The sequence below is a fragment of the Gorilla gorilla genome, chromosome 6 (assembly GCF_029281585.2).
Source record: "Gorilla gorilla gorilla isolate KB3781 chromosome 6, NHGRI_mGorGor1-v2.1_pri, whole genome shotgun sequence".
NCBI classification, from domain to species: Eukaryota; Metazoa; Chordata; class Mammalia; order Primates; family Hominidae; genus Gorilla; species Gorilla gorilla.
Genome location: NC_073230.2, coordinates 153,186,810 through 153,207,383, shown reverse-complemented (window position 1 = coordinate 153,207,383; position 20,574 = coordinate 153,186,810). Strand labels below are relative to the sequence as shown.

The 20,574-nt window shown below is 36.5% G+C and overlaps 1 protein-coding gene and 1 pseudogene across 1 annotated transcript; one reads left to right on the top strand and one right to left on the bottom strand.

Annotated features, from left to right (window-relative positions):
* The first annotated feature begins 7,178 nt into the window (after positions 1 to 7,178).
* On the top strand, positions 7,179 to 8,060 carry LOC101137861 (olfactory receptor 2A14-like; annotated as a pseudogene).
* Positions 8,061 to 15,960: 7,900 nt separating this feature from the next.
* OR2A2 (olfactory receptor family 2 subfamily A member 2) lies at positions 15,961 to 16,917 on the bottom strand. The gene has a single exon (XM_004046416.4). The coding sequence runs from the start codon at positions 16,915 to 16,917 to the stop codon at positions 15,961 to 15,963; it is 957 nt and encodes a 318-aa protein (XP_004046464.1).
* Between the last annotated feature and the right edge of the window lie 3,657 nt (positions 16,918 to 20,574).

Genomic DNA, 20,574 nt, shown 5'->3' with positions numbered 1-20,574 from the left:
GTGAGTGGAACCTAAACCATGAAGGCCACAACCCTGCCCAGAGCCAAAAGAGGATCGTTCTCTACACAGGGAACAGTAATGGAACAGTAAACGCAAAGTCTCTGAACAAGATGCACTTGGTGAGTTCTGGGAAGAGAAAGAAAGAAACACAATGTACCTGAACCATAGTGAGCAGGAGATTGTACTTATTCTTTGTAACCTTGTTTATATTTTTAACAATCTGAAATTGACATAAAAAATTCATCAGTTTAGCTGATATAGTTTTGACTTTATAATAATTGATTTACTTTTAGATTCATGAAAGCAGAATACAGTTAAAAGATATGTATGTACGGAACTTCCAATGAGCAGATATTTGAAATAGGAAACTGTTTAATTTTCTGCACAATATAATTTTAATGCCAGAATGGTAGTTGTCAATTTTTGGACACAGCAAATGTTGTGTTAATGTCCCAATGAATCAAGCTGAAAAGGAGAAGCCTTTTATCCCTGAGACCTCCAAGCACATGGATATTTTGCATATTTTTAGTCCCTCCTGGCTCCCATCTGTGGTGTACACATCTGTGCTCCTACTGTTCCAAGGCCCAGTGACCTAGGTAGCAGGCATTTGGATACTTTAGGAGTAAAAACAATCCAGTCATTACCAAATAAATACAATTGTTTGGTTAATCTAAATTCATAATTAAGCAAATCTGGGTTTATAGTTTTATTTGTAATTTTTGTAAAGTAAGGAATTTCGGGGAAAAAAACCCCAGCAGCCTAGAATAAACTATTTCTAAAGAGCAGGAATAAAGAAGGAAACAAATAGAATTCTTAGCGAAAGTGAAATTTAATCAGATGTGAACTACATCCAAACTGTATAAAACTCTGGCTATCAACCGTGCTTTTAACAGTTGTGTACAAGAGGCCACAAGGAGAAAAGTCTATAATGGTGGCTACGTACACACAAAAATTGTCCATCAGTTCAATTGTGAAGTTAAGTAAACAAATATATAGTATAAGAGGAAAATAGTTTTTTTCCTTTTATTTATTGGCATCCTTTTGTATTTTGGATTTCACAGTTCAAGTAGTCAGACTCTTCTTTTAGAAGAAGCATGTGGCAAGTTCAATAAAGAATCAGATATCTGAAAGGAAGATTTATTTAGGCATCCACTCCAGTTACACATTACAGAACAATCTTCAGTGGATGGAGTAAGGGAAAAAACTGCATGGATACATTTTTCTGTTCTTAAAGAGCAAAGCAAATTTAGCAGTGACAGAAAAAAATATGGTCTCTGAATAAGAATGAAAGCAACAGGAGTAACAGTCTTGGCCAGAACACTATTCCAGTCTTGATTCTGAGCAATGAACATGACGCATTTGAGTCACGTATTCTAAGGCTCATTATTGTCAAATGTAAAACATTGACCACAGATACCAAAAGGACTGATGTGAAGAAGAAATACCATCGCACTGGTACATTATAGGAATTTAATAAATGTCAGCTGTTACTAATGATATTAAAGAGATCGTAAAATTGAGGGAAGTATTAAAGCATAGGAATTGGAAATCCAGTGCAATCATCATGGTGTTGCAAACACTTTCACGTTTATCTTGCTTTTTTTTTTTGGCTGTTTTTGAGTTTAAATATAAGACACACATTTTGCTTTGATTTCCCAATATAAATGTTCCTATATTTTGATTTTTAAAATTAAAAAGCAATTTAAAGAAATAGAAGACTCCTTTAAAGTAACCACACTCCCTTACTGAAGAAAAAAAAATACAGGCTGTAATAGTAAAAGGTCAATCCCACCATGCTAAATATGCCAATGATAGAGAGAGGATTAATTTTTTGGAAAGAAAAGGGGGGCGTATTTAGGGTGTTTAGCACTGACACAAAAGAAAAGTTTCTATTGAAAATTGTCTTAGAATGGGAGCCCTGGGGCCTCCAGCAGTGGGGTTGTAAGGCAGCACTGATTTGTCAAATCTTTGCAATTACTCAGAAATAACTTGCTACCTCCAATAATATACTTTGACACTGAGCTTAGTCCTAGGGAACAGCCTAGTTTTTTTTTTTTTTTTTTTTTTTGAGATGGAGTTTCGCTCTTGTTACCCAGGCTGGGGTGCAATGGTGCGATCTCGGCTCACCGCAACCTCCGCCTCCCAGGTTCAAGCAATTCTCCTGCCTCAGCTCCCCGAGTAGCTGGGATTACAGGCATGCACCACCATGCCTGGCTAATTTTGTATTTTTATTAGAGATGGGGTTTCTCCGTGTTGGTCAGGCTGGTTTCAAACTCCTGACCTCAGGTGATCTGCCTGCCTTGGCCTCCCAAAGTGTTGGAATTACAGGCGTGAGCCACTGCACCCGGCCGCAGCCTAGTTTTAAAAACAAATGAACAAGCATGGATTCCTGAGCCCTGCAGCGTGGGTTCAGATCCTGGCTTTGCTACATACTAGCTTTATGACTTCCCTGTGCCTCTTCATGCCTCAGTTTCCCAATCTACAAAATGGGGTGAGTAATAAATTCTGTCTCATAACATAGTTGTGAGGATTAAATGCATTAACTCACATAAGAACTTAGGTTTTTTAGATATATAATTAGGGATATGAGAACCATCATTGGTGAGAATGTCTGCATCCAGTCATCATAAGGAGACATGTTATGTGCTCAATGGTTCCTCTGCTAAAATCAGAAAAAAAAAAAGAGAACCTGTACCCTGACAGGCACTGGCTTTTCCCTGTGAGTGAATGGTGCCTGTATCCAGAACAACTGAGAAGGGGATCTTGTCTGGCGACACAACGCTTCTGAGAATGTGCAGGACTAGGCAGTTAGCAGAGGGGCAAGGAGGATACATCCCTGGGTAAGCAAACCACTTAAAAGCTCTACTTCAGTTTTTAAAATTAGCATTATTTGTAAAAAGAGTCACCTGAGCCACATAGCCCCTGACAATCATTGGAGCCCTTTAGCCAGATCATACCCTATAGGGATGGTTATCTGATCCTCTTCTATGGCACAGTGATGACAAAGCCAGGAGCTGCCACAGGGTAATGAGGGGATATGGATGGAGGGGCCGAGAAGGTCAGAGGTACATGGCCATATCCTGGGATAGACGGTGGCCCCTAGAGGTCCCCTCAGGACCCTAGCTATAAATACAGGCTTAGAAGCAGAAGGAGACCACATAGCACGGGCATTTCATCGCTACTATCTGGAGCCAGTGATTTCATTCACTGCCCCTTTCCCATTCCCATCTGTAAACCCTTTCTCAAGGCAAATACACCACATTTACTTACAGTGGAATAATCTGTGGTCTTTTCTTCTAACATACCCTTGGGCTTGCTAGGAACCTCAAAGACACGAAAGGCAGAATGGATAGGCTGGGATTGATTCTCCTCGCTAATGAGGCCTTCTTGGAAGGTGAAGCCCAGATACAAAGCTCTCCTGAACTTTGTGATACAATTAGTTGTGTAAGCCAGGCTTTTTCTACCATCATTTGACTAGACACTCACTCCCTGCAGAGAAAAATAATAATTGAGAGAACAGAACCCAGTGGTGATAACTTTCTAATCATATCTCTCTAGAGACAATTAAAGATATTTGCTACTTTCCTATTAGCAGGCAAACCAGTGAAGGCATTGCCCATGTTTATTCATTTTGTTCTTTCAGCATTCCCATGGGATGTGTTATGTGTGTTTACTTGGGATTGGACAGGGACCGGATTTCTGTTAAAAGACAAGACTCTTGCACAGAAGATTTAAATACCAAGATCATGTCTTAAATTAATTTCTTTCAATACTTATTCTATCAATCTTAAAATTGTTCCACTCTCTAATTCCTAGTTTCCCTAGAGAAGAGCCAATGATCTCTTGGTCTCTGCTGGTTAGAGGTCCCTGAATTCTGTTAAAGCATCACTTCAGAGAAATAGCTTTCTCTCAATGGAGAAAACGTCATTGTAAAATAACTACTCCAAATTTCTCACAAATATTATTGACTTGGTAGTTCAGGTATACTTCATCTTCTTCCTTGAATTTCTTCAGTGTGCCTTCCATCTCAAGCATTTCTTAGCCACATATTTATTTCCTTATTGTGGGTTAGTGCCTACAGATAAAATGGCCATACTCTTTCTTTCTCTATCCTTTTTTTTTTGCACTAAGTGATAAAGTTTGATGATTGTAAAATCCTTCCAGTTCTTACCCTCTGAGTGTCTTTTCTTAACCTAGATCTCAATAGAGGTTTAATTCTTAAATTATGATGGAGGGAGCACTTCAAAATAATAGTAATAGATTTAACCTATCATGGAGAACAGTAAAAGATATATCCAAGAGGAGTATAAGTGGAGTTATTTTTCTTTTAACATAATCTGTGTGACCAATAGAGGCTTACTCTACTTACCTCATTATTCTTCAAAGCATGCACTCTACTTCATTCAAGTACTACCCCTAGCAGCTCCCAGTCTTGAAATTCTTATTCCTTATTTCAAGACAATTTTAACTGTTCTACCCACTTGACTTCATACTTAATACTGATTTTGCAAAGCACTCTTGGAGCCCTCTTCACCAATCCAACCCAAACTGGTCTCCCTTGTGAAATAGAACATAACATTTACATTTAGCATGCTTTCAGGTTGTACATAAATAGCTTTTTACTCCCAGTATTTTTATCATTAACGTTTTCTAAAAAATTACCACAGAAAATTAATTTGATCACCAACATTTGGTGGGCTCTTTTTTGGTTCCATATGAACTTTAAAGTAGTTTTTTCCGATTCTGTGAAGAAAGTCATTGGTAGCTTGATGGGGATGGCATTGAATCTATAAATTACCTTGGGCAGTATGGCCATTTTCACGATATTGATTCTTCCTACCCATGAGCATGGAATGTTCTTCCATTTGTTTGTATCCTCTTTAATTTCATTGAGCAGTGGTTTGTAGTTCTCCTCGAAGAGGTCCTTCACGTCCCTTGTAAGTTGGATTCCTAAGTATTTTATTCTCTTTGAAGCAATTGTGAATGGCTCTCATGATTTGGCTCTCTGTTTATCTGTTATTGGTGTATAAGAATGCTTGTGATTTTTGTCCATTGATTTTGTATCCTGAGACTGCTGAAGTTGCTTATCAGCTTAAGGAGATTTTGGGCTGAGACAATGGGGTTTTCTAGATATACAATCATGTCTGCAAACAGGGACAATTTGACTTTCTCTTTTCCTAATTGAATACCCTTTATTTCCTTCTCCTGCCTAATTGCCCTGGCCAGAACTTTGAACACTATGTTGAATAGGAGTGGTGAGAGAGGGCATCCCTGTCTTGTGCCAGTTTTCAAAGGGAATGCTTCCAGTTTTTGCCCATTCAGTATGATATTGGCTGTGGGTTTGTCATAGATAGCTCTTATTATTTTGAAATATGTCCCATCAATACCTAATTTATTGAGAGTTTTTAGCATGAAGAGTTGTTGAATTTTGTCAAAGGCCTTTTCTGCATCTATTGAGATAATCATGTGGTTTTTGTCTTTGGTTCTGTTTATATGCTGGATTACATTTATTGATTTGTGTATATTGAACCAGCCTTGCATCCCAGGGATGAAGCCCACTTGATCATGGTGGATAAGCTTTTTGATGTGCTGCTGGATTCGGTTTGCCAGTATTTTATTGAGGATTTTTGCATCAATGTTCATCAAGGATATCGGTCTAAAATTCTCTTTTTTGGTTGTGTCTCCGCCCAGCCTTGGTATCAGGATGATGCTGGCCTCATAAAATGAGTTAGGGAGGATTCCCTCTTTTTCTATTGATTGGAATAGTTTCAGAAGGAATGGTACCAGTTCCTCCTTATACCTCTGGTAGAATTCGGCTGTGAATCCATCTGGTCCTGGACTCTTTTTGGTTGGTATTGATTATTGCCACAATTTCAGTTCCTGTTAAAGGATTCCCTATTTAATAAATGGTGCTGGGAAAACTGGCTAGCCATATGTAGAAAGCTGAAACTTGATCCCTTCCTTACACCTTATACAAAAATTAATTCAAGATGGATTCAAGACTTAAATGTTAGACCTAAAACCATAAAAACCCTAGAAGAAAACCTAGGCATTACCATTCAGGACAAAGGCATGGGCAAGGACTTCATGTCTAAAACACCAAAAGCAATGGCAACAAAAGACAAAATTGACAAATGGGATCTAATTAAACTAAAGAGCTTCTGCACAGCAAAAGAAACTATCATCAGAGTGAACAGGCAACCTACAAAATGGGAGAAAATTTTCGCAACCTACTCATCTGACAAAGGGCTAATATCCAGAATCTACAATGAACTTAAACAAATTTACAAGAAAAACAAACAACCCCATCAAAAAATGGGCAAAGGATATGAACAGACACTTCTCAAAAGAAGACATTTATGCAGCCAAAAGACACATGAAAAAATGCTCATCATCACTGGCCATCAGAGAAATGCAAATCAAAACCACAATGAGATACCATCTCACACCAGTTAGAATGGCAATCATTAAAAAGTCAGGAAACAACAGGTGCTGGAGAGGATGTGGAGAAATAGGAACACTTTTACACTGTTGGTGGGACTGTAAACTAGTTCAACCATTGTGGAAGTCAGTGTGGCGATTCCTCAGGGATCTAGAACTAGAAATACCATTTGACCCAGCCATCCCATTACTGGGTATATACCCAAACGACTATAAATCATGCTGCTATAAAGACACATGCACACGTATGTTTATTGAGGCACTATTCACAACAGCAAAGACTTGGAACCAACCCAAATGTCCAACAATGATAGAGTGGATTAAGAAAATGTGGTACATATACACCATGGAATACTATGCAGCCATAAAAAATGATGAGTTCATGTCCTTTGTAGGGACATGGATGAAATTGGAAATCATCATTCTCAGTAAACTATCTCAAGGACAAAAAACCAAACACCGCGCGTTCTCACTCATAGGTGGGAATTGAACAATGAGAACACATGGACACAGGAAGGGGAACATCACACTCTGGGGCCTGTTGTGGGGTGGGGGGAGGGGGGAGGGATAGCATTAAGAGATATACCTAATGCTAAATGACAAGTTAACGGGTGCAGCACACCAGCATGGCACATGTATACATATGTAACTAACCTGCACATTGTGCACATGTACCCTAAAACTTAAAGTGTAATAATAATTAAAAAAAAAAAAAAAGAAATGAGATGTCACCAATCATGGTCGCAGAATTCATCCTAGTGGGATTCCAGCTCAGTGCTGAGATGGAAGTGCTCCTCTTTTGGAGCGTCTCCCTTGGAATAGCCTTGGAACTCATCTGTCTGGACCACAGTCTGCACACTCTCATACTTCTTCCTCTCACACCTGGCCGTCATTGACATGTCCTATGCTTCCAACAATGTTCCCAAGATGCTGGTGGATCTTGCGAACTAGAAAAGCACCATGTGCTTTTTTCCATGCATAATGCAGACATTCTTGTATTTGGCTTTTGCTAACATAGAGTGTCCGATTTTGGTGGTTTTGTCCTATGATCGCTATGTGGCCATCTGCCACCCCTTACGTTACAATGTCCTCATGAGCTGGAGAGTGTGCACTGTCCTGGCTGTGGCTTCCTGGGTATTCAGCTTCCTCCTGGCTCTGGTCCATTTAGTTCTCATTCTGAGGCTGCCCTTCAGTGGGCTCATGAAATCAACCACTACTGTGAAATCCTGCCTGTCCTCAAGTTGGCCTGTGCTGACACCTGGCTCAACCAGGTGGTCATCTTTGCAGCCTGCATGTTCATCCTGGTAGGGTCACTCTGTCTGGTGCTGGTCTCTTACTTGAGCATCCTGGCGGCCATCCTGAGGATCCAGTCTGGGGAGGGCCGCAGAAAGGCCTTCTCTACCTGCTCCTCCCACCTCTGTGTGGTGGGGTTCTTCTTTGGCAACGCCATTGTCATGTACATGGCCCCCAAGTCCCGCCATCCCGAGGAGCAGCAGAAGGTCCTTTCCCTGTTTTGCAGCCTTTGGAATCAGGTGCTGAACCCTCTGATCTACAGCTTGAGGAATGCAGAGGTCAAGAGTGCCCAGAAGAGGGCACTGAGGAAGGAGAGGCTGATGTAAGACATCTCAAAGGGCACCACGAGGAGAGGGCCCTGCTCCCTACAAAATGTGTAAGTTGGCTTTTTTGTTTTCTGCTAGGATAAATGCCACCTTAAAATTAATTATTTATTGACTTAAACATATAAACTGAAATCTTAAACTCTTGAGAGGAAAATAGAAGAATACTTTCATTAATTAAGTAGAAATATATTTGTAGAAAAGACACAATAATCCATAGAAGTAAAATTTGAATAATTGATTAACATTGAACGTCTTTGAAATTAATCACTGTGATTATCAAAGTCCCCATGAAGAAACAAGAAATGCAGGCAGAAAGTGATAAAATTCACTGTTCTTTATCTAGCAAAGAAACTAAAGACAATATATGAAAAGAACTCTTCCAAATTAATATTAAAAGACAAACAAATTTTATAAAATGAGCAAAGCGCTTGAATAGAAACTTCTCCAAAGAAATACAAGTGGTCAATAAACATGTAAAATGCTGCTCTTCACCATTAGTCAGCAAGAAAATGTAAATTACAGTCACCATCAGGTAGCATTTTATATCCCCTCAACTGTCTAAAATTTTTAATGGATTATTTGTTATTGAAATGATCGGAAATCTAACTCCAATAATTGGGAAACAGCCAATACTAGTAAAGTTTGTACCCATTGAATTAATATGTTAGAGCACATTATATATTCTCTGGGTCAATAGTTAGTGACTTTTTCCTGTAAATGTCCACAGAAAAATATATAAGACTTTGAGGACCATCTTCTTCATCGTAAAAGGTCAACTCTGGCAAAAGCAGTCATAGACAATGTGTAAATGAATGGGTGTGGCTGTGTTTTAGTAAAATTTTCTTTGCAAAAACAATGACCGATCAAAGGGGCCCAAGGACACTAGACTGCCAATACTTGTTCTAGATCTATGAGCTAGTCTAGGTCCAGCCGATTCAAAGTCAGAGACCTTCACTGGGTAGGGCCTCAGGGACCATACCATATGATTAGATGTGTTTTAAGAACAAGACCCAGTGGTCACTTTGGAGTCATTCTAGAGTGAGGCTTTTCTCTTGATAACTTATAAAATATATGACATAATGGCTTATGGACTATAAATACCCATGCTTGCTCCAATATAATTCAATAATAACATTAACAATCCAATAAAAACAAGCACAGAGACATCTGGTACAGATTAGCTTTTTCACTGCTGGACATATCAGGGACTTAGATTTTTAGTTATTTACTTTAAAACTTTACAGCCAATTTACTAGAAGCTGTTTATACCTTTATGTTAAAATCATTCTAGTTTTAATTATACATTCAGAAAGTCACTCTTATCTCATCGTGGATTACTAGGTAATGTAATTCTTGACCCTCATCTGATAGCTGATAATAATTTTGCATAGGGAATCACAAGGAAAGATTATAAATAACTAATCCTCAGGACAAGTTGGAGTTCTTATAGTGGATAAACTTTTTCCGTGTAAAGAGGGGAATCACATACACTAATAGGGCAGGAAAGTTCTAAAGCTGAGAATTACTCCAATATTCAGAGACTGAGTTATCTTAATTTGTCATCTCAGAACATTTTACATCTATCAAGCTTCTTTTCTTACCCTGAAAGAAATTGTTGTGTAACAGTATGTTATGATTTTCTTCTCCCTTTCTTGTTTCTCTTCAGCCAATTTTAAATCAACACACCCATTTCTAGCCTTCATATACCTGTACATAAACATTCTCTCAGTGTCTCCCAGCTCCCTGGTGCATAATATTCCATGGATAAAATGCTCTGTGCCATTTGCTTTCAAATATCGGTTTGCCATCTTCTCACAAAAAGATTTGGGCATTCCTAGCTACCATTTGTCTTAAAACGTGTAATAAAGGAAGTACAGTGATGTAATTTAAATATGAAAAAATATCTTCTGATTGTAAACTTCAAGCTTATGAAACGATGAATCCCTGATTTCTAAAAGCAAAATGAAACAAAAATAAATCTATTTCATAACTTGTCAACAGTATTCCAATCTAGTCCAATTTATCAATATTTGCTTTTAATGCAATCTGAAGATTTTTCAACTTGGTATATTATTTTACAAAAGCAACTTTGTGCATTATTTTTAAAAATCTTCCCTTAGATATGTTATAAAAACATTATATTTGTGTCTTTGAAATAGGTCTTGAATATTCAAAGGTCTTCAATACACAGGAATTGAGTGATTTTGCAGGCTTTGAGTATTTTTAGGGAGACTCAATTGTCCCAGCCCCATTTACTGCAAAGTCCTTCCTTCTCCAATGATTGATCATGCTGTGCTACCTGTAGTTTAGCAAGAGCTAAAAGAGGCATAAATCTACTTCCATAATTTATATTCTATTCAGTTTGTTTCTTGGTACATCCTTGTATGAATTCTGTAAAATTTTATTTTAATTGTTTTTGCTTTTCAAAAATATAATAGATTTTCATATCAATTTTGTAACAAGCTACCTTAACGTTTCATATAATTTTAATAATATGTTAGAAGATTATTTTAGATTTTCTGCATATCTGGAAATTGTGTCCTTTGCATTAATTACAGTTTGTTTCTTCTTTCTCAAATGTGTGTGTGTGTGTGTGTGTGTGCACACACGCATGGGTGTCTATTTATTCCTTTTGTCTAATTGTACTGGTAGGAATCTTTAGTAAAAAACTGAGAAAAAGGAAAAAAAGTGACAACGATGTGCATCCTTACCTTGTCCTTTATATTAAATGGAAAGATGCTAGCATTTCACCATTCAGTAGGCTATCTGCTGCGTCTTTTGTTTGTTTGGTGTTTTTTTTTTTTTTTGTAGGTTATCTTTAAGAAGGCTTACTGCCATATAAGTTATAAAAAGTTTTATCATGACTTGGCATTGAATTTTGTTTAATACTTTTCTCGATCTACTGAGATGGCCATATTATATGCATCCTTTAATTTATTAATGTGACAAATTATATTCATTATTTGCTTCATGTTAAATATTTCCTACTTTCAGGGGATAAAAACAACTTAATCATAATCTGCTACTACTTTATTTTGCTGAATTTGACTTACTAATATTTTGTTTTTCCTTCTTAATTTTGATTTTAGCTAATACAAAACATTTTATCTTAAAATTATTTTTTATTTAAATTACAGTTCAACTTCATCACACTCTGAGTTACTTAGAAGCACACAGTACTTAAATGACTTGGATTGTAAAGTTTATGTTTTGTGATACACACATGGGATAATTACAAATGAGTAATACTAAGCATGGAGAAATGTAAGAGTATTTTATTTCAGTGTATATTATAAGCTGTATAATTAGGTAAAGTTGTTTTCATGACTTGAAATGTGTCAATAAAATACATTTGTCTCCCCACAGCATCTTATCCTTTGGGCTTTCAGAGTGACTGAGATTTATTCCCCTGTATTAAGGCGTCATATTTCCAGAAGTTCTCAATTAAAATAAATTATAAAGGAATTATCCCAACCAAGTCCCTAATCTTTCCTGAATGACATAGGTTAGGATTTCTTATTTATCTATCTGTTTATTTATCATCTATTTATTTATTATTTTGTCAAGAGGCTTTAACATGAGTTCTACTCTCTTAAGAAGTTTTTAATTGCACTATGTAGTATGATCAACTATAGGGCGTAATGTTGTACACCAGATCTCTGGAACTTACTCATGTTGCATTACTGAAAATGCATATTCATTCAATAGCAACTTCATGTCTCCCCTTGCCGTCCGTCCCTGGCAACAAGACTCTATGCTGTTTTTATGAATTTGACTACTTTTAGATAATTCATATAAGTAGAATCATGCAGTACTTGTTCTTCTGTGACTGGATTATTTTATTTAGCATAATGTCGTTCAGGTTCATTGATGTTGTAGCATGTGTTATGTATCACATGTTATCAAGCTTAGTAGATGAAATGCCTACTAATAATATAAAGAAGAAATGTAATAGTTCAACAATAGATTGACATTTTATATACTGTATGCTCTTGACGTGCTTTTGTATTTAAAAGAGTTTCTCATAACAAAAATTTAAAAACATCTTACTGGTGATTAAATATTGTTATTCTACAGCAAGGCTGAAGACTTTGTTGTCTTTCAACACCTAAAAATATGACCTAATTTCAATATGATAACCGATTTTTATCTAACAACTTCTCTCTCCTTCCCTTTCTTTCTTTCTTTCTTTCTTTCTTTCTTTCTTTCTTTCTTTCTCTTTCTTTCTTCTTTCTTTCTCTCTTTCTTTCTTCTTTCTTTCATTTTTCTTTCCTAATATGACTCCTAAGTTTCAAGTAATAAAACTCTTTTCATGGCTTCTACACTTAAATTATATTTAGGGTTTTCCATATATTACTAAGTATCCATGATGATTTGTTCCTTCTTTTTATTAAAAAATGATAAAAATAGTCCTGTTTGGTGTGTCCCATGTTTGATTAATGCAACTTCTTTCTGAGCTGAGTAGCCCATAGCTGAGATCCAAGTGTTGAATAGGCTTCTCAGTTCTTATCATACATTACAGCAAACCCTGGAGAACAGCATTCAAAAACAAGCTAAACTTTTCTCATGGTTTGTACATGAAAAACAATGTGCTATAGATATGCCTACAAACAGCTATGAATTCATCACAAGACGTTGTTTACTTACCATAGTTCACGACCTTCTATATGACATTCTACACTTCATTTCCATAGTGATCTTACCCAAACTAATGAAAGCCTTGGCAGGCTCTGTCTAAAAGGGCCCTCATGTGGTAAAAGTCCTAATATTCATAAAAATAACTGAGCTTGGCCAACTATACTAATGCCTATCAAAGCTTTTACTATCTGCCCCCCATATTTACTGTTAAATATTGCTCTAACCCACTTCATTTAACTGCTTTCTTCTTCTGATCAAGGTGAACTTCGTGATTGTCTATAACTTGTTCAAATTCTAAATGACTACTCCCTTAGTTTGAGGTACATTCTGTTAGTTAACCCTGACATGTCATTCTTTATTATCATTTGTGTACTTAAAAATAATCAATATATCCTTTGCATTGTATATGCCATAAATGTTAAATATGTATGTAGAAATTACCTCTTTTTCCAATATTAATCTCCTAAAATGGTTAACCTGATAGCTTTGAAACAACCATGTCTCCTTGCTAAAAGTTTAAATATTTACACCTTTAGTAAAAATTTGACTTTTTGATAGATCATAGTTTTAGTGTGTTATAAAAATATAGAAATTTACCAACTTTGTCAGACACCCTAATAATAATTGAAAAAGAAATTAATAACTTGACAGTATTGTACATCCAAAGGAAATCACAGTTTTTAAAATCCTAAATAAAGATAATACTTATAAAACTGATTTATTAATATACTGCCTTAGCTAACAACTGTACAAAGAGTATTCATTATTTATTTTATCACCATCAGCATCATAAACACAATGTTTCAATCCAATCTCATGAATCTAGGAGATCTTTTGCCACCATGAAAGATAGATGATGTTGGCTATAACAAAGCTGTGTTGGGATGTTTGGTGTCACCATCTACATACAAGTTGGTTCAAACATTAAAAAATATTGATGAAAAAAATTTCAAGAGCTTCAACAGGTGATTAAATCTTGCCTTTTCAGTAATTATCATCACCCAAGAGTAAGTGTAAAGTTTGAATAATGCTCAAGACCATTGTTGTCTCCTGGACCATTTGAATATTTACTAATGGATTTTCTTCATTTTACCAAATCCTAAAGCTTTAATATATTTTAGGGTTTTTTACACAGTTTAGTATTGATCTAAAGCTTTCCATATCTTATTCCCTTTTACTCCTAAATTATTTCATCAAGGGATACAAGATGTTGTACAGACATACAGACCAACGGAACAGAATGGAAAACCCAGAAATAAAGCTGCACACCTAAAACCACTGGTCTTTGACAAAGTCAACAAAAATAAGCAATGGGGAAAGGACTTCCTATCTGACAAATGGTGCTTGGATAACTGGCTAGCCATATGCAGAAGAGTGAAACTGGACCCCCTACTTTCACCATATATAAAAAATGACTCAAGATGGATTAAAGACTTAAATGTAAAACCACACCTATAAAAATCCTAGAAGAAAATCTAGAAAATACCCTTCTTGACATCAGCATTGACAAAGAATTGTTGGCAAGGTCCCCAAAAGCCATTGTAAAAAACCAAAATTGACAAATGGGATGTAATTAAACTAAAGAGACGCTGCACAGTGAAAGAAACTATCAACAGAATAAATAGGCAATCTAAAGAATGAGAGAAAATATTTGCAAACTACGCATCCAACAAAGGTCTAATGTTCAGAATCTATAAGAAACAAACAAATCAACAAGCAAAAAACAACCCCATTAAAAATGGGCAAAGAACATAAACAAACACTTTACAAAAGAAGACATACAAGCAGCCAACAAACATGAAAAAATGCTCATCTTCACTAATAATCAGATAAATGCAAATCAAAACCACCATGACATTCTATCTTAAATCAGTCAGAATGGCTATTACTAAAAAGTCAAAACATAACAGATGTTGGCAAGGCTGCAGATAAAAGGACACTTATACACTGCTGGTGAAAATGTAAACTAGTTCAGTCATTGCAGAAAGCGGTTTGGAGGTTTCTTAAAAAACCAAAAATAGAACTACCATTCAACTCAACAATCCCATTACAGGGTATATACCCAAAGGAAAAGAAATATTTCTATCAAAGAAACACATACACACGTATGTTCATCACAGTGCTATTCACAATAACAAAGGCATGGAATCAACCTAGGTGGCCATCAGAAGTAGACTGGATAAAGAAAATGTGGTACATATACACCGTGGAATACTACATAGCCATAGAAAATGAAATTATGTCCTTTGCAGCAATATGTATGCAAATGGAAGCCATTATCCTAAGCAAATTAAATCTGGAACAGAAAACCAAATACCACATGTTCTCATTTATAACTGGGAGCTAAACTTTGAGTACATATGGACATAAAGATGGGAAAAGTAGACACTGGGGACTACTAGAGAGTGTAAGGAGGAAGGGGGTGTGGACTGAAAAAAACCTATTGGGTACTATGCCTAGTACCTGGGGGAGGGATCATCTGTACCACAGACCTCATCATCACACAATACACCCACGTAACAAACCTGCACATGTACAACCTGAATCTAAAATAAATGTAGAAATTATTTTTAAAATGTACACAAGAGAAATGTACACAAAGCATAAATGTATAGTGCAAGGGATTATCAGTAAATGGCCATTACCCAGCTGCCTTCCTACCCCTCCCAGTCACTATCTACTCCCTTCATCCTAATGATGTCTAATATCCTAGCTTTAATGTTATAGTTTAGTTATTGCCTATGTTTGAAATTTATGTAGGTGGAATCATACATCCTTTTGTGTCTGGCTTCTATCACTCTGTGTTTGTAATATTCATCCATGTTACTGTATGTTGAGGTTCATTCATTTTCTTTGTTACTTAGTATTCTGCTGCGTGAATATACAAGTTACTCAACTTCTCCCTGTTGATAGATATTTGGATTCTTTTCAGGTTTTAGCTATTATAAAACAATGCTGTTATCTCCTTTAACACCAGAGTTTCATTTTGCTTATTTCAGGAAATTATATAAAATAGCACTATGACATAAAAAGTAAATAAATAAAAATAAAAGCAAAAAGATGTTCTAACACTTTTAAAGGAAAGTCTAAATATTCTGGTAATTTTGCTCTCCTATCTACTGAGATGGTTCCTCGATTTTAGAGAACATATATTCCATTGAATATTGCCCTATTTTCAAAGCTTGAATTCAATCACTCACCATTTTTATATTAAACTTCTACAAAATATATTCACAATTCTTGCTTCAGCAAACCACATGTTTTAAAGCCAAAGCCCATACACCGTTCTCATGGACCTCTTCCTCTGGAGTGCTCTGTGGAGGGCGCCCTTCAGCTGAGCATTCCTCAGGCTGTAGATCAGGGGGTTCAGCATTGGATTAAAGACACTGTGAAACAGGGACAGCATTTTCTCTTGCTCCTCTCGTTGATTAGAGTCTGGGACCATGTAAACCACCATGGCTATGCCAAAGAATAGTCCAACCACACACAGGTGGGAGGAGCAGGTGGAGAAGGTCTTTATGCGGCCCTCCTTTGTCTGGATCTTCAGGATGGCCCCGAGGATGTGCATGTAGGAGACCAGAATCAAGGAAAGAGGCCCGACTAAGACAAACACACAGGTAGCAAATATGACCACTTGGTTAACCCAGGTGTCAGCACAGGCCAGCTTGAGGACAGACAGAATTTCACAGAAGAGGTGGTTCACATCCCGGGGCCCACAGAAGGGCAACCTTAGAAGGAGAATTGCATGTACCAGGGACAGGGCAAACCCACATGACCAGGACGTGAGAACCAGGATCGTGCACACTCTCCACCTCATGATGACAGTGTACTGGAGAGGGTGGCAAATGGCCACATACCTATCATAGGACATCACCACCAAAATCAGGCACTCTGTAACAGCAAAAGCCAAATACAAAAAAGTCTGCATTATGCATGGAACAAAGGAGATGGTTCTTTTCTGGCTCATTAGGTTTGCCAACATCTTGGGAACATTGTTGGAAGCATAGGACATGTCAATGATGGCCAGGTGTGAGAGGAAGAAGTACATGGGTGTGTGAAGCTTAGAGTCCAGGCAGATAATCCCAAAGATGACCCCATTCCCCAGCAGGGTGAGTGTATAGAAGACAGAGAAAAGTCCACAGAGGAGAATCTCCAGTGCTGGACCAACCTGGAATCCCAGCAGGGTGATGTCTGTGATCCATGTCTGGTTGCCTTCCATGCTTTTGTGGCAGAGAAAGACAAACCCTCATCTAGAACAGGAAGGTCAGAGCTGTGGGTCAAAGATGCACAATATTTGCTGAGTGTTTCAGAGGGAGCATTAAGAAATGTATTATTTTGAAGGGATTCTTTGTTGAATTTGTTTTCAAATATGTTGCTGGAACCAACTCAATTATGCTCATGAAATTAAAAAAATCCTCTTGTACCAATAGAGTAATAGGAAAAAAAATATAGCTAATTCTTATATAAAAAAAAAATTAACATAAAGTGTAATATAATATATATTGTATTACTGTGTACACATACATGCATGGAAACACGTGTCATTTTGGAGAATTCAGGTACTCTGCTTCTTTTATAGGATGGAATCCTTAGTTATTGATGTAGTGAAATGAGAGATGACACTGACAAAATGCTGCAATACAAGATGGTTTTATATCCTGGGCATGCTTGCGTTTTTCTACCCAGTATGAAGTGGTTAGGGCATTCTGTTCTTCATATTCTTGCTTAGCAACCCATTTACCTTCTCACATGAATTCTACTTTCATATTTAAGATTGAAAATCTTTTGTAAATAGCTTTTCAACTTTGTAGTTTCTTTAAAACTTCCTACAACCGTCATTTTTTCAGCCACTGGCCAATACTCCCTGGAAGCACCTCTGGTACCTATTTTCCATCTCTAGGGTTTGTAGTTCTATTTCAAGAATTTTATTTAATTCTTCATCAGCACTTGATGCTAAAATTTAGTCACATGTGAAAGAATTAAAATGGAAGAAAATGTAGGAAAATAGTTTCAAGTCTGTAAATCAAAATAGTAAATACATAATATACAAAAAATAAAAAGGCAATATACAAATATATAATAATATATAAAAGCAGTACAATATCCTTTTTATTATAATTTATTGAATCATTTTTCTTGTCAGAAATTTTTGGTTTCTATTTCTCTTATGTTTGGTAGCATTGAGATAAATATTCTTACAAGTTTATGTTTGGCTTATATTGATGATTTTTAATTGAGAATGTATTCTAAAAGTGAATTTGCAGGTGCTAAATATATTGAAATTCCAAGCTTTTGATATCTATTTCCAGCTTTGCTTCAGAAAATTTACCAATATAAATTCTACTAGTTTTTATCTATATAAATTCTATTATTTTATACCAATATAATATATCACTGATGTGTACCTCAGAATCATGCCTCTTTCCCACATGGTCATCACCACCAAGTATTTTTATTTTCAACCTTTGCTAATTCGATAAGAGAACAATATTATCCAGTTTCAATTTGTACTTCATCCATCCTTTAACAAATGATCCTGGAGTGCATGATCTGTTTTAGCCACTGTTCTAAGCGCAGGAGGCACAGTGGTGGAGGTAGATGCATTCAGAAGGGGACCAGGTCATGAAGAAGTGATGTCAAGGCAGTGTTCTCTTCCACTCCTCACATTCCCATTTAGAGGAGGAAATTGTTATGCCCCTGGATGAAATTGTCTTGGAATATACCTGCCTTTCTCTGTCCCCTAATTTATATGATTGTGAACCAGAAAGAGAAACTAAGGATACCCCTTCTCTGTTTCACCCACATGAATTTCCACCCGCTTTAGCATAAGGCATCAGGAGCATGTTTCTTCCCATTTGGAGGTCGGGAGAGGTGTCAGCTAATGGTTATGATTTTAATTTGGAGATAAATTTTTTTGAAGATATGAACCATGCTTTTCAATAAGCCTTACTAGCAAAATATATAAAATATATATATTTTAAAATTATATCTGATTCTTGTGTGCATTTCTTAACTGATTTTTTTCTGGAGCAGAGAGAGGGAATGGTTAGTTACTACCACTAAAACAGCAGGAGTAAATGAGTAAATAAGATAATTGCTGACTGTGAAAAGAACAGTAAAAAAATAATCTGGGTAAAATAATAGAAAGTTGCTTGGTTTGAGGAAGACTCCTTTAGATGAGATGGTCAGGAAAGGTCTCTCTCAAGCAGAGTCAGGTGAAAGGAACCTAAACAATGAAGGCCGCAACCCTGCCCAGAGCCAAAGGAGGACCATTCTCCTCACAGGGAACAGTAAGGGAACAGTAAAGGCAAAGTCTCTGGGCAAGAAGCGCTTGGTGACTTCTGGGAAGAGAAAGAAACACAATGAAACTGAAGCATAGTGAGCAAAAGGTCGTACTTATTCTTCGTAATCTTGTTTATATATTTAAAAATTTTGAATTATGATTTGATAGCACAATAGGGTGACTATAGTCAGTAATAACATAATTGTACATTTTAAAATAACTTAAAGAGTGTAATTGTATTTGTATTATTTGTAACTCGAAAGATAAATGCTTGAGGGGATGGATACCCCATTCCCCATGATGTGCTTATTTCAGATTGCATGCTGCTATCAAAACATCTCATGTACCCCATAAATATATATGCCTACTATATACCCACAAAAATTAAAAAAATAAAAAAAAAAAAGATTGGAATCAACTTAAAAGTTTATCAGTTGGGGATCGATTATTTTCATTTGGCTGTTATTACAACACAGAATACCATGCAGCCATGAAAAAGGACAATTTTGATCTTTAGGTCATTCCATGAAGTTAACGTATGTGTGTATTATATGACCTGATTTGTATTTTAGAATATAAACATATTTATGTCTTTTGTATCTATTCACATATATGCAGGAAAATTCTTTAAGCATGAAGTTATTTATACTGATGATCTCTACAAAGTAGGAATATTCAGCAACTTATCTTTTGTATAAATTGCACACATGTTCATTTGTTTTTAATGAACTTTGTGCTTTACAGGAAACAAAACAGGGCATTTCTTATTTAGAAAAACTTCACAATGAAATATAGAATTAAAGTTTACACTATTTCTATGCATCTCACCAAGTTGTTTTTTTGTTTGTTTGTTTGTTTGTTTGTTTTTGAGATGGAGTCTTGCTCTGTTGCCCAAGCTGAAGAACAGTGGCACAATCTCGGCTCACTGCAAACTCTGCCTCCTGGGCTCAAGCAATTCTCTTGCCTCAGCCTCCAGAGTAGCTGGGACTACAGGCATGCACCACCATGCCTGGCTAATTTTTGTATTTTTAGTAGAGACGGGGTTTCACCATATTGGCCAGGCTGGTCTCGAACTCCTGACCTCAAGTGATTCACCCACCTTGGCCTTCCAAAGTGCCGGGATTACAGGTGTGAGCCACTGTGCCCGGTCTTCTCACCAAGTTTTAACAGGAACATCTGATCTTAGAAGACTTTCTTAGAGCTTCAAATGGGAGAAATGTCACTAAATTATGAGAAAGTATTAATCCTTAACAAGTAAGTAGAAATTGAAAAATCTCAGTATCACTTCTCCTACAGAAGCATGTACTTTTTTCCCGAGTTGTCCTGATTGAGAAACAATCAACATCATCTATTGACTAAAAGTAGAAGTGGATCTTAAACCAGGTTGAAAATTTTTGTCACGTCCACCAAATTATGAACAAGGGCAGAAGCAAAGCCAAGTTATAAATCTGCACAGGTCAAAGAAAATGAGCTTCATCATACAGAGAACTACATTTCAATGTCTTTTAATTTTCTCATCTGTAAAGTAGCTTCTGGGAATTTCCAGTTAAAAATCAAAAGAAAGAAACAGGGAACCGAAAAGACTAAATTTCT